Source organism: Tursiops truncatus, chromosome 9 (assembly GCF_011762595.2).
Source record: "Tursiops truncatus isolate mTurTru1 chromosome 9, mTurTru1.mat.Y, whole genome shotgun sequence".
NCBI classification, from domain to species: Eukaryota; Metazoa; Chordata; class Mammalia; order Artiodactyla; family Delphinidae; genus Tursiops; species Tursiops truncatus.
Genome location: NC_047042.1, coordinates 78,086,662 through 78,102,114, shown reverse-complemented (window position 1 = coordinate 78,102,114; position 15,453 = coordinate 78,086,662). Strand labels below are relative to the sequence as shown.

General features: G+C 39.8%; 1 protein-coding gene across 1 annotated transcript in view; it reads left to right on the top strand.

The window, feature by feature from the left end:
* The window catches only part of SLC13A1 (solute carrier family 13 member 1), a 77,843-nt gene that overhangs the window by 15,611 nt on the left and 46,779 nt on the right, over positions 1–15,453 (top strand). The window contains exons 2-6 of the mRNA XM_019924675.3: positions 5,212–5,340; positions 7,176–7,312; positions 9,690–9,877; positions 10,486–10,543; positions 10,622–10,670. Coding sequence (XP_019780234.1) covers positions 5,212–5,340; positions 7,176–7,312; positions 9,690–9,877; positions 10,486–10,543; positions 10,622–10,670 — 561 coding nt within the window. The remainder of the gene's footprint in view (positions 1–5,211; positions 5,341–7,175; positions 7,313–9,689; positions 9,878–10,485; positions 10,544–10,621; positions 10,671–15,453) is intronic.

Sequence of the window (15,453 nt, the reverse complement as noted above, 5' to 3'; positions counted from 1 at the left end):
CCTTCCTATATTTTCCTTCACAATAAACAAAATGAAAGTAGACGTTACTTGTGTTGCTCTCACTCAGTTCAAGAATTTATAATACTAAAATGTTTTGCTATCTGTGGAACAGAATTTGATTCAAGTTTTTACTTGTTATGGTTGCAAGGTTAATTTTAATAAAGACAACAGATGTACTCACGATTTTCACTAGACTTGAGAGGGACTGAGAGGGAAATGATTCACCCACAGTCTAACTTACTTGACAATTGGTCTTTTACTGTTGTATCAGTGTTTGCTGGTGGTGGTAGTACTGGTGATTGTGGTGTATAATGGTGGTTACAGTGGTGTCCTTCTGTTTTAGGAGTAGGGGGCTTGATAAGAAGGTGGAGAAAGAGAGGGAAGAGAAAAAAATTAAAGAGACAAAGATGGTAGAGCTAGAGATAATGGGTCACTCTAAGAATTTCCAGTGATATAATGAAGCAATTTTTTCCTCTATCTCAGAGATGGTTCTACAAACATTCAGAATGGTTCAAACATTCAGAATGACTTTTTTTTTTTTTTTTTTTTTTTGGTACACGGGCCTCTCACTGTTGTGGCCTCTCCCGTTGCGGAGCACAGGCTCTGGACGCGCAGGCCCAGTGGCCATGGCTCACGGATCTAGCCGCTCTGCGGCATGTGGGATCTTCCCAGACCGGGGCACGAACCCGTGTCCCCTGCATCGGCAGGTGGACTCTCAACCACTGCGCCACCAGGGAAGCCCTCAGAATGACTTTTGAGTTGTGAGCACTAAGATAACTCCTGAACTTTCTTCTTCATCAGAAGAACGTGTTCACCCAAAATCATTCACCCTCATTTTAGTTTTGTTGAATATAATGTAAATAACAAATGAAATGTTTTTCTCTATCTTTTGTTTCTTTCTTTTTCTTAACAAAAACATCCACAGATCTTTGATTTTTTTAAAAAAATCCTATATATATTTAATATAAGATTCTTAAAATACTTGACTTTGTGCCTGGATTAACCTTGTGTTGTTGAAGGCCTAAAGTGCTAATAGGAAAGAACACTTTCCTGTCCAGGACTCCAAGCCTGACCAAGAAAGATCACATAATAGAAAACAGGAATTTGAGGAAGGAGGTAGTCCTAGGATAGATCCATCAATAGGATGACTGCATAATTTGTCAGCCAAAGAGGGACACTCTGGAGAATGAAAGTGATTGCTAATCAAAAGGGATACCTGCCCAACAGGTGTAAACCAGCACTATGCCATGAAAACTGACACAGATGGCCATCCTACCCATTCAAAGGGGGATACATCTGTTTTCCTCCTTTTCTAGACTTTGAGCTTCCTTAAGATATGGGAAAAAGAGGCATTTCCTACACATTGTGGGAATGCAGCTATCAGGGACAACAGATATAGTGCCTTAGCCAGATGCAGCTGTAATCTCCTGGGACACATAGGCAGAAATATGAAATGTAGGTAAGTGTTTGTGGGAAGCTCCATAGACAAGATGTAAATATGAACCTCACATTGAAGAATGGCCAAGTTTTCACAATAGATTATGAGTCTAGGGATTCAGCTTGAGCAAATAGACACTTACTGGAAGCACGTTTCTGGTTTGCAAGTTGGACCCAGGGATAATGATAAAAGGGAAGGTCCGAAAGGTTACTTCCTCGAACGAGGTAGTAACCCAGGGCTTCTCAAACTGTAACTTATGTAAGAATCACCTGGGGAACCTTAAAATGGTGATCCTGATTCAGAACGCCTGGGGAAGAGCTTGAGATGCTTGCATTGCTCACAAGCTCCCAGATCATGTTGATGCTGTTGGTCCATGGACCACACAGCTGGTAGGCAGAGAAATCCAAGTGAGCGATCCAAGTGTTGATTCTCACTTGGTGATTTGCAAGGAAGAGCACGTAGGCAGCATTTTTATTACCAGAGATTTTACTCAAATGCTGTTTAAGGCCAAGCAGGTAAGAGAGTGCGTGAGATGGTGCAGAGGTACTGTGCAGAACTGAAAAGCACAAGTCAGTCTCTAAAGGGGAATTTCGGAGTCCTCAAGTCTGGAGAATTATTGACTTGGAAGAATATGATTCCAATGTTACCAAATTCCTTCGTTTTTCAAGAGAAGCCAGAAATCTGGATTTTAAATCTAATATGAAATCTGCTTGTTTGTAAATCTTGACTCAAATTAAATGCACACACACTCACACACATACCATTGTAAGTCAAGTAAACTGTATTTTTTGCTAGATTTGGCCATCAGTTCGCAACTGCTTTGTCTACATAGTTAAACTAGGTCAGAGGGTCCAAGAGGCCAAGGTATGGTCACACGCAGGTAGAAGCCGTCGCATAAGAGTATCTGGGGGCTTCCCTAGTGGCACAGTGGTTGAGAGTCTGCCTGCCGATGCAGGGGACAGGGGTTCGTGCCCTGGTCCGGGAAGATCCCACATGCTGCGGAGCGGCTGGGCCCGTGAGCTATGGCTGCTGAGCCTGTGTGTCCGGAGCCTGTGCTCCACAACGGGAGAGGCCACAACAGTGAGAGGCCCGCGTACCGCAAAAAAAAAAAAAGAGTATCTGGGGGCTCACTAGTATGACTGCCTGATTGAATGTTATGGATTAGAGTTTAGAAGGGTGTATGATGAGGAGCAGGGATCAGAACCCAAATATGAAGAAGGAATATAGATAAGACTCTTTAGAAATATTTCAGGAAGTACTGGGGTGAGGTTTTTTTTTTGTTTTTTGTTTTTGGCTGCGTTGGGTCTTCGTTGCTGCACGCGGGCTTTCTCTAGTTGTGGTGAGCAGGGCCTACTCTTCGTTGCAGTGCGCAGGCTTCTCATTGCGGTGGCTTCTCTTGTTGAGGAGCACGGGCTCTAGAGCGCAGGCTCAGTAGCTGTGGTGCATGGGCTTAGTTGCTCTGCGGCATGTGGGATCTTCCCGGACCAGGGCTCGAACCCGTGTCCCCTGCATTGGTAGGTGGATTCCTAACCACTGCGCCACCAGGGAAGCCCTGGAGTGAGTCTTATAGTTAGAGTGAAGGTGGCCTTGAATGCAAGATGAGGATTTTGGATTCTTTTCAATAAACAACTGAAAAATCACTGACTTGATCATTTTAAATCAGGGCTGGGCGAGTTAAAACATGAAAGCCATCTACACAAGCAAATAATACTTGAAATTTTGCTTTTTATTTTGTCCCCAAAGTTGCCCCATCTGAGCAGACTATGAGTGTCTAGCTGAAGTAGACCCATGTGGAAATGAAATTTCAACACTATGGCAGGGGTTATGTGTGGTGAACAGAATTCACTGGTACCATATTCTATTTATTTTTCTGATGTTTTTGCAGTCCCTTATAGATTGGTGCGCCAGACACTTGTCAGGGTAGCTAGTCCCTTAATCCAGCCTCATGAAAGGGAATGACGAAAACGAAGCAGATTTTTAAAAGATCACCTCATTCTGGAACAGCCTTGCCTGCAGTGGAGGAAGTAGAATGGAAGCAGGTGGTCAGGTTTTAGAGGTAAAATGACAGGGGGATGGATAGGACCAAGAGACTGGTTGGTTGTGATTAAAAAGCAAGATAATAAAAAGGTCCATTTTTATCTTTGAAATCTAGGTTCTTGTAAGTATGATAGAAAACATAGGGTCATAATGAAGAGCTTTGGGGTTATCCACGTGTTCTAACTAAGAGAAAAAGCAGGCCTGGTCATTCTCTACACTGGCATTTTTATTTTATTTTTTAATTAATTAATATTTTTGGCTGCCTTAGGTCTTTGTTGCTGCACACGGGCTCTCTCTAGTTGCCGGGAGTGGGGGCTACTCTTTGTTGCGGAGCACGGGCTCTAGGTGCATGGGCTTCAGTAGTTGTAGCACGCAGGCTCAGTAGTTGTGGCACATAGGCTTAGTTGCTCCGTGGCATGTGGGATCTTCCCGGACCAGGGCTCGAACCCATGTCCCCTGCATTAGCAGGTGGATTCTTAACCACTGCGCCACCAGGGAAGCCCTACACTGGCATTTTAAATTAAGCTCATATTCACAGATTCTCTCCAGAGCAAGTCAGGAAGATTTAGTCAAAGCTCAGCTTTGTTTCACTGTTTTTTATTGTTTGTCAAGATTATAGAGGCAGACTTTGTGTAATATTGTCAACATCAAAACACCTTTAGTCTTTCTCCTTGAAAAAGCACAACAAAGACATGACACAATCATGGCTTATTAAGAATTTCTTAGAAACCCACTGAAAGTACAGGATTTCTGGATGAGTAAATACCAGGCCCAGAGGACTCACCCTGAGGTAGGTGAATCAGAGGGCAGCAGAGCTAGAAATGTTATTGTCCTGGGAAAGCCTTAAATAAAAGACCTCGGTAAACTCAGACAGCAGTTTTTGTAAATTTGTAAATTTTTCAAACACAGCCCAGAATTTGCAGAGATTAAGCAGTGTGAGAGCAAAACAAAGCCTATAAGAGATGCTAACCTTTACTGATCACTTAGTACATCCTGGGTGATTTCATATCAAAATTATTTATATAAGCCAAACACAATGACAAATTCCAACCATTCCTTAACAATGCCCTAAAATAGAAACCCACAGTTTTATACCTAGCAAAGCAAAACATTCTATTAAGAGTCTCCATCCTGTTGAGTCCCCCTGTGTCTTCCCAGGAGCTCAGCTGTCTTTCTAAAAAGCAAAGCAGAGGCTCTTCACCTCCAGGTCTGTGTCACTTAGGAGCAAATTCAGTCTTATCCATGCATGTAACAGGGCACTGTCCTTCTTTCCCTGTAAAAAAGTACACCAATACTTTTCTTCTAGGTTGATTTTCCCTTTTTAGTAGAGGGAGAGGAAGGTCAGTGTGCATGGTTCCCACCCAACCAAGAAATGCAGTGAAAAGGCAGGGAGTACAGTTCACAGGCCAAATGAAGTTGAGGGCAAACAATTATATACGCTGACATGAACACAGAAAACTGACTGCATGCTGTTGTCTGTTTTGAAGAAAATGCGAAGGAAACATAACAAATAAGGATGTTTTTATGTCATTGGTTTTTCATGTGTATTAAATTTTGACTCTTGGAACCCCTCAGAAATAACCATTTTGCTGCCCAACTCAAAGGGGCAGGGACCTTCAGAGTTTCTTCATAACTTTCTCTGTGACTCGACTCTATCCAGCAAATGTGATTGTGGTTTGAATGATAATTTCCCAGCCTCATTATTTCACCTGGCATTTTGCCTTTGTTCTGTCCAGGAAGCAGAATGTGCCTACATCCTGTTTGTCGTTGCCACGTTTTGGCTGACAGAAGCTTTGCCTCTGTCGGTAACAGCTTTGCTGCCTGCCTTAATGCTCCCTATGTTTGGGATCATGCCTTCCAAGAAGGTAAGTTCTCCTGCGAATGTTTGACATAATTAGATTCCCTACTTCATGCTGCTACTTCCAATGAGAAAGCTGTATTTAAAAGGATCAATAATCCTGTTGATAAGGCTTCCACATAAGTCCTCCAAACTTCCAGCTGTTTCTTGCCTCTAGAATTCTGCATGTGTGTCCACCTTCAGGTGGACAAAAACAAAACACAGACTGTGGCTTCTTGAGTCATGTGTGCCAGCAGGAGAAATGTGTTTCCAATCTTCCCAGGCTGACATCCATGCCCGGTGCCTACCTCCCAAGAAAAGGGCCAATTCTTTCACGTCCTGCATCAGCTTTTTCTAGTCAACAGAATTCGGTCTCACACAGTGTTGGAAATGCAATTTTTGTTTCTAATGAAGAAAAAGCTTCCCTGTTTTCTTTTCCAGAAAACTGCCATTTCAGAAGATAAGGCCAAATTAACTTTCACATGTATTTCCATTTTGTTCTTGCTGAGAGTTTATTCATGCTGAGAGGTGTTTCTTACCTTTATACAATCTAAGGGTACCCATCTGAAGAAAATGGATTCAGTTTCCCATTAAAAGCATGAAATGCATTGAAACCAGAATATCTATCTCCGTGCAGCTTTCAGCCACCCAGCACACAACTGCCTAAACCACAGCTGAAACATTCTCAGGCAAGATGTCATGTTCAAGATGCCAGGCCATGCAATTTATCACCTTTGGATTTCTATCTTCTGCCTGGGCCCAGTACTGCTTTCATGAGGCTCATCTGTCCTGTAACGTGGGTGGAGACTTCTGTTTTTTAACTAACCCATAATACCCATGATACAGTTCTCTTCCCCTTTCCGCGGGAGAAGATTTTACCACAGCCTTGTGATTCAATTTAAGCCAAGCATTTTGTAAAGTCAGGTCTCTTGAATATCAGTACCATGAGGTATTTTTAAATAAGGTTTCTATGATTAGATAAGTTTGAAAAATATGTAGTATAGGGTATCCCACACTTTGAGAGTGATAGTATACACTAGTGTTTAAAGGTTTTGAGAAGGCCTACAAGAAAGAAAATTCTAGAATCATGGAAAACTCTGTTTTTTAAACTTATTTGACCACAGAAACTTTTTTTTTTTTTGGTATGCGGGCCTCTCACTGTTGTGGCCTCTCCCATTGCGGAGCACAGGCTCCGGACGCGCAGGCTCAGCGGCCATGGCTCTCGGGCCCAGCCGCTCCGCAGCATGTGGGATCTTCCCAGACCGGGGCACGAACCCGTGTCCCCTGCATCGGCAGGCGGACTCCCAACCACTGCGCCACCAGGGAAGCCCAGAAACTTTTTTTTTAAAGAAAAATATTATGTACCTTTCAGAGCATTCTTTGGTAAGTCCTGCTGCAAGTGGTTGCCCAAGTATCTGTATACTCTACTAGTCAAGATACAAGAGTGACTGCCGTTTTGGTATAATGGTGGTGATAAAGATATTGGCACGCCAAAACTTGACTTGAGATTTTCCCAGATCATAGTCATGGCCGTTCTGCCATAGGAGTACAAACTAATTAACCCCAGTTTACAGATGGAGAAATTAAGGCATAGAAGGCACCTGCCTGATGTTGCTCAGCTCTTTAAAAACTTAGTATATGGGTACCCTTTTTCTTTTCTATATACTTTTTTCATAGCACTACTGTTTCTGGGTAAGGATGTGGAACTTATTTAAATTTGTATTCAAACACATCTACATTTCTTTCAACAAAATAGAAAGATCATGTAGTTGAAGGTCAAAGTTAAGTGCAGTGAAACAATGTCTTTCTGGTGCAATGTTTTCCCCCCACCAATGTAAATAATGGGTTTAACTGTAATTTCAGGTGGCATCTGCTTATTTCAAAGATTTTCACCTACTGCTAACTGGAGTCATCTGTTTAGCAACATCAATAGAAAAATGGAATCTGCACAAAAGGATTGCTCTGAGAATGGTGATGATGGTGGGTGTGAACCCAGCATGGTAAGTAAGTACTGTGTTTACCGTTCCAGGTTTACATTCCAAACAGACCATTTTTGTGCAGAGCAAATAAACAGATAAGTAATGCATATCCAGACAATCATTTGTATGGCAGTGTAAGTCACGACTTTATTTTTCTCTGCAAATATGAAAGTGATATAAAAGGTACTTGAGGGGCTTCCCTGGTGGCGCAGTGGTTGAGAGTCCGCCTGCCGATGCAGGGGACACGGGTTCGTGCCCCGGTCTGGGAGGATTCCACATGCCGCGGAGCGGCTGGGCCCCGTGAGCCATGGCCACTGAGCCTGCGGGTCTGGAGCCTGTGCTCCGCAATGGGAGAGGCCACAACAGTGAGAGGCCCGCATAACGCAAAAAGAAAAAAACAAAAAAAGGTACTTGAGTTGGAGGAGGAAAAGAAAGAAAACTTTCCCACTGCAGGTCTAACTACAGGGAGGTTGGAATAAGTGCACACAACTCGTTCACCTTTTATGCACTGTAGGAGTCAAAGCTGAGAGAAGCCTTGAACCTCAACAGACAAGACTGACAGACATCAGAGTAGATTTCAGTGCTAGCTTGTTTATTTGGCTGATTACACATTCAAGTCTCTTTCAAGAGTATCCTTGATCATCAGGGAGGATGTTAAGAACCAAAGACATTGCTGACAAAATACAAATATGTGCAGAAAAATTCTAAGGTGAACATTTCTCTTTTTAAATGAACTGTTCCAAAGTGAAGCAATTAAGAAGGTTCATTTATAGAATGTGAAATCACTCATTAGACTGATTTACCCCACTAAAATAAATGCTTTTTTCCATTAAATTAACTGGCTGTTTTGGTTTTAATTCTAGCTCTTGTTAAGAACATAGATGGGAGCTAAAACAAAAAAATTCCAGTGTCATAATCATTTACCTAATGGCATTATGCTTTAAAGCCTTAGGTGGTTCTTCCCTTCTCATCTTTCTTTAAAACATAGGAAAATTGTATTGAATTATGTTGCATAATTCGTTCCAGGGTATAACCACATCTGTGTTTATCATTTATGGAGCAAACTATTTTGTTAAATAGAAAAAAAATTCAATAACTCAGATCAGACACATTTTTTAAAATATCTGTTACTTAAAAATTTTACGACAGGTATTAAGGGTATTTCACTCTTACCATGAAATGGTGTTCCATGCCTCTTAAAGTGCTGTAGAAATGTGTCTCTTTTCCTTGGCCACCTGCTCACTGGCCCCAGGGGGTGAGGTCATGCACTGCACAGTGAGGCAAGGGTCCTGTCCATTATACCACTAAGCGGTTTTTCAATTTAAGGCATTTTTACCACGCAGAAGTTTTATCAGTTCCCACCCTTTGTGTATTGAAAGATTTCTGGTTTTGCCAGTGCCTGAAGTTAAAATTGTTTCTTTTTTTTTTATTAAGAATCACTTCTTGTTTAAACAGTTTTCTTAAAAGTTTTCTTTTACACATAGAAAATATCCACCTTATCTGTAGTTGGAATTTATAGTGTGGAATTTTCTTATAGATCTATTTCAAAAGAGACTCAGAGAATTTCATAAATGGCTCTATATGGAAAGATGTGCTTCTGAATGATTTTCTTGGACCTCCTACTCAAGAGATCATGTTTTTTCCCAATTGTGATTTTGAAAGCTTATAGACATGGTTTAAAATCCTATTAGGTATGTTATTTTTTAAGGGAGAAGAATTACTCTATTTGTAAGAGGAGACAGTGTAATACATCCAGTCTTGACAACAGGCAGGGATGTCAGATTCAGGACAGCATGAATAATTGAATCTACAGAAAATTCTGAAACCTCATTTTAGCTAGTGATTTTACCCATTTCCTCCACCCACCATATATTGAACCAGAGTAGTTAACAAGTAAAAAGCAGATTTACAAATATTAACCTCCCTCCTTGCCCTTGTGCCTCCTTGGCACATATACTAATAATCAGAGATACGACCCAAACATAAAAGAAAGGATAAGGGATCTTAAATGCAAATGCTGACTGCACCTTATCTTACTAGTATTTGAAGATGTGTCATCTGTAAAGGGCATTCAAATATTGGTGTAATATTATAAGCTGTTACACCATCTACCAACTTGCAGTTTGATTATAAGTTTTATCATTTTTCTGGTTTCAGAGAGAAGATTCTTATGGTTTTCAGGGAGACAAACCTCGTAAGAAATCTGCCCTTACATGTGCCATTTTGATTTCTACCTGGCTATAGCTCTCCTCAGAGTTCCTCATCTGGGAGGAATCTTAACCTTCTATGTTTTGAAAAAATTAATTCACAACTCATGAACAACATCCTTTACAGTTAAGTGATATGGAGCTGGTGAAGCTAGAGAGCACACTTCATAATAAAGGCCCTCTCATTTCAGGCTGACCTTGGGGTTCATGAGCAGTACCGCCTTCTTATCTATGTGGCTTAGCAACACCTCTACTACTGCCATGGTGATGCCCATCATGGAGGCTGTGGCCCAGCAGATCATCAGTGCTGAAGCAGAGGTTGAGGCTACTCAGATGACTTATATCAGTGGATCAACCAACTATGGACTGGAAACAGATGGTATCACATGTTGATTTGGCCACAGTGGGGTCTAGTCATTTGGGCAATAGAAAAAGCTCAAGAATTCTGGGTTATATTTTGAACTAACTGTCCATACATGCATGATGGGAATTTAACCTTCTTCTTTCTCTATTTTCCAGTATTTATACAAGGGAATTACATTTACCCAAATATTTTACTTTCAGTTAATGGCTGAATTTACATTCTCTGGCAAAAGGGAAAGAATAAGTATGACTTTTCTATCCTCCAGCCAGTCTGTTAGAACTTTCTCTGTCTTTCATGCCTTATCAGTAGACCTCCAGGTTACTCTTTTATACTGAAATGACTTTCCTGCATAATATTGGGAACGTTTAATTCTTATATTCTATTTGGAAACAGCATCACATTTTACCTTGGTTATTTCTGGTCTGATAAACTGCTCTGATGCAGTGAAAAAAAATGTTGGGAGGATATTGGTGTTCGTAAAATACTTTATTATGATGACTGTTATGTCAGTACAAGGTGAATTTGTTTATTTTCAGTTTCTAATAATGCTTCCATCTTCACACATACACACATTGATAACCCTTCATTTAAATTATTATTTTTTTCTATTTAATGTTTTGCAGAAAATGTTAATGAACATGAAACAAGTGAGAGAAAAGAGAAAACAAAACCAGTTCCAGGGTAAAGAATATTATTTTGATTAGGATTTTCTGAATTACATTTTAATAAAATTATAAACTGGGTCAATTTGTTTTTCAGATACAGTAATGATGCAGGGAAAATTTCAAGCAAGATGGAGCTGGAAAAGGTACATGAAATTTAATTCTCTCTGAATAATTATACATAAAATTATATTAGATTTGCAGGTAGATACGTGTGCATTTTAAAACCTGTTACTTGCTTCCTTGTCTATAAATTACTTTACTTGCTTACATCAAAGCATGTTGTAATGGTTTGATAAGCCTTCATGGATGGACTGAAATCAACATCCTGATAGGAAACATTTTAGGCTCTGAAAATCAGCCTCATTTTCTCCTTTTACCAGGTTCATGGTGATGGCAGTTAGCATATATAGTTTAAAGAAATATAATGCTAGTCTCAGAATATTGTTTCATTTTCTTATTAAAATCTTGCTGCCTTTTTATTAGGCTCATCCTATTTCTTCCAGGGTATGAACTTAGAGCAACTCCTATTCATGTAATTACAATCCAGTTATCTTTAGTGTCTTCCTTACCACTAAATTCAATGCAGAATTCATGAGGTGCTACTGTCAAACACAGATGGAGGAGTTGTTGTAGCTATTCTGCCTATTAAAGGAAGGAAAGAGACTTCTGTAAACTATCCCATAGAATTCATTTCCCCAGAATAAATCAATGTAAAAATACTATACTAGGTTGTATTGGGAGCAATATATCTTGAGACCATTGAAAAATAATCCTGCATAGAAATAGTCCAACGGTAACCATGGCATTAGAAATATGAGAGTGGGGCATATGTTCCTTCCTCAGGCTATAATGCATTAGCATGCAACTCAATAGGAAAAAGAAAACTTTCTTGTTATTTACAGAAATCTTCAAGGAAAGAGCGAATTTTATGTAAAGAGAAAACTAATACAAAGATAAGTTTTAAGCCACTAGCTACAGGGTGTATTAAGGGTTTTTAAGATGAGAATTGAATACATATTTATGAAAACATTATCATCTTTAGGGAGAGAAGTAATTCTTTTAAAACACAGAAAATCAACAGTATGCCCGCTGTATTACAGAAGAATGCATTATAAATAGGCTTTAAAAACTGCTGGATATACTTGCACTCAGTAACTTTCTCGTGGTCATCTTTACAAACCCAGTTTTCTGGTGTGATGCCTAAATTTGGCTTCCAATGATTTGACATCCAACACTGTCCTAGGCATTGTAGGAAGGTCTGTTGATGAAAAGACCTACTCCTTACCATAAGCAGCTCAGAGTCTAATGGGGAAGATGGACTTAAAAAAAATGCGTGACATAGGGCTTCCCTGGTGGCGCAGGGGTTGAGAGTCCGCCTGCTGATGCAGGGGACACAGGTTTGTGCCCCGGTCTGGGAAGCTCCCACATGCCGCGGAGCGGCTGGGCCCGTGAGCCATGGCTGCTGAGCCTGCGCGTCCGGAGCCTGTGCTCCACTACGGGAGAGGCCACAACAGTGAGAGGCCCGCATACAGCAAAAAAAAAAAAAAGCGTGACATAAATACCACAGCAAAGGTGCACACAGAGGCCAGATCTCCCAGAAGCTGGAGCAACTAGCTCAATCTAGGAATATTGCCAGAGGGAATGTGAGGTAAAGGAATTTGAGTCTGGAGCAAGATGTCGTGTGCAATCAGGGAAGTGCAAACTCCATGAGCGCAGGAACTGTGTCCACTTGGTTCAGCATATAATCCCCTAGCACATTCCATTGTTTGACAGAGAGTAGGTATTCAATAGATATTTATCTTGACTAATTAACGAAGGAGAGAAAAAGGAAGAGGTAACATAATCAGAGAATAAGATGAATTCAAAGACCCCAAAATGTCGAGAGCAGGGCTTTTTTGGGGAAACATCTCCAGTGCAGGTGCCAGGAATGAGCTGTGGAAAGTGAAATGTTTGGATAGGTTGGACCAGGTTAAAAATTGCTGTTCATGCCATGCAATAGAGTTTAGTTCATCTTAAGGGAAATAGAGAGCTTTGAAGCCAGGAGGCAGCATGTTAAATTCTGCCCTTTAAGAAGCTTACTGTGGCAACAATGTGAAAGGCAGAGGGTATGGACCTAATTGAATTTTTGATTAATCTGACTTTGTAGATGAGAGAGGGAAAAGTATAGAAGATGCCTCTGCTACAGTAAGCTAGGTAAAGGCAGATGGTGATGCCACAGACTGAGATGGGAAACACTGAGGGGAAATAAGTTTTCAACGGCGAGAAGTAAGGTAATTTGGTATATTTTAGGCAGTAAAGATTAAGATCTGAGTTTGGAAGAGAAGACCTTTGAACAATGATTCTATGGTCTTTCTAGAACTTTATATATACAAATTTAGCTTGGTGTAAAAGAAAAATTAAGGGATCACTTTTTGCTCTGTAATAGTGCTATTTATAAGAGATCACATGAAAGTATTTTTTACATACTGTACATTTAAGATATGTTTTGATTTTTAGCAGTTACACATCTCTTCTCAGATATAAACATATTGTATAGTTTGTGTTATAATTATAATAAATTGCACCTGTTCTTTGCTAGATTTAAACTAGATAATTTAAGATTAACTGATTATGTGGAAGAATCTATATCTACTTAATCTAGCTATAAAATGGAAGGGATATTTATATTCATAATGTTTTAGTCTTCTGCTTTTTTCATGAAGTTGGTGGGACATTTTATTGAATTAAAATAAATCCTGTGTGGTTTGGCTTTGAATGTGAACTACAAGTCAAAAAAGATCCAAATATTACTCCTTTTGAGAGGGGATGGTTTAAAATAAATTTCAAAGAAGAGAAAAAAAAGGAAAGTCATAGATTTTTTTGGTAATTTGCACCATTTTGCCATGTTTTTACACATCTGAATCACCAACGTGTTGATTTGATATACTCACATATTGCAAAATGATCTCCACCATAGCTTTATTTAACACCTCCATCACATTACATAATTACCATTCCTTTATTGCAGTGTTAACATTTAAGATCTACTCTCTTAGCAACTTCCAGCTATGTATATAGTATTACTAATTATAATAATCATGCTGTACATTAGATCCCCAGAACTTATTCATCCTAAAACTAGCAGCTTGCACCCTTTGACCATCATCTCCCCATTTGCCCACTCCCAGCCCCTGGTAACCACCACTCTACTCTCTGTTTTATGAGTTTGGCTTTTATGCATTCCACATATAAATGATACCATGCAGTCTTTGTCTTTCTCTGTCTGATTTATTTCACTTAGCATAATGCTATGTGAAATGCTAACAGGTGTGAGATGATAACTCATTATACTTTCGATCTGCATTTCCCTGATGATTAGTGGTGTTGAGCACCTTTTCATGTACCTGTTGACCATTTGGATGTCTTCTTTGTGAAAATGTCTATTCAGTTCCTCTGCCCATTTTTCAATTGGCTTGTCTGGGGATTTTTGTTTGTTTGGTTGGTTGGATGTTTTTGCTAGTGAGTTGTATGAGTTCTTTATATACTTTATCAGTCCTAAAATTATTATTAATAGAACTGCAAAGTTCTGGTAAAGATGATAACGATGATAATTTGATGATAATTTTCCCACTGCTGCTGCTGCAGCAGCTGATGGTGATGATTATATGCTGGTTTTGAAGCTGATGGATATTCAGCAGTTCCTCAGATTCCAGGAACTGATTAAGAAGCACTCCTATCTAAGAGTCATATTCCTAAGCTGCATACTTAAAAGAGAGATGTCTTCCATGACTCACCAAGTTCCCTTTTCACTATAGGCAATGGCCCACCCATTAGCAGAACTCCCTACTCATGCCCAGAATAAAAATGGTGGGTAGGTACTTAGACCGAACTGACCATAAATTCTATATTACTCCAAAAGTAGCTAAAATATTTTTAGAGAAGAAAAGGAACAAGAAAAAAGGAAGACCCCAAAATGACACTGACATACATGAGGGAATAGATTTGTCAGGTTCCAACGGAGCAATTGGGAGACCAGTCATCACTCATATTATTTCCATAAGAAATGAGTTCCAGGTTTCCAAGAATCAGTTTTTACATACCAAGAGAAGAATCAAGTTGCTATATATTTTCCTTCTTTCAAGCACTAGTATTAATCAAAGAGATACCTCAGATTTTTATACTAGCTCAATTTCTAAACCTCCAGACATCTTTGAATGAAAGGAACTGAAAAATCAGTACACTTTAATGAAAGGCCTAAAATAATTGTTTTCCATTCATCTTATATAATTTCTTGTTCCCCAAAGGGAAAAATTCAAAGGAAAATTTCCTTGAACAAATTGAATTTTGCTTTTAATTACGTGTTGTTTAGTTTGGGGGTGAAGTTCTTATTATTCAAAATCAAATTCCGTAAGAGGGCACTCTTTAATATTCTCCAAAAATTCTAAGAACCATATAACAGTAATTAGCATGGGTCATAATGTCAGGGACTAGGGGCATTAGTGCTGCCGAGTAAGGAGATATCAGTTCTAGAATATCTGGCCCCTAGATCAAATGTAGAAAAGGAATTTTAGATTAGATCAAGTAGGTGCTACAAACAAAAGTTCTTCTTGATTACTCCTGCCTTCTCTTAGACCGCGTGAAATTCGGCAGCAAAGCCAATTGTTAATGCCTCTCAGACCTCACTTGAGACAACTCACGGGTCTCCTTTACTCAACCTGCCAAACCCTGCGGTTTATAGAGAGGTGAGCAGAAAGAGAGAGAGAGGGAGAATGATTGAGAGAGAGAGCCTATTACACACCCTTTAGGAATCACAGCAGCATCAAAAAGACAAGAGATAACAAGTGTTGTTGAAGGTGTCGAGAAAAGGGAGCCCCCTGTTCATTGTCGGTGGGAATGTAAAGTGGTGCAACCACTATGGAAAGCAGTATGAAGGTTCCTCAAAATATT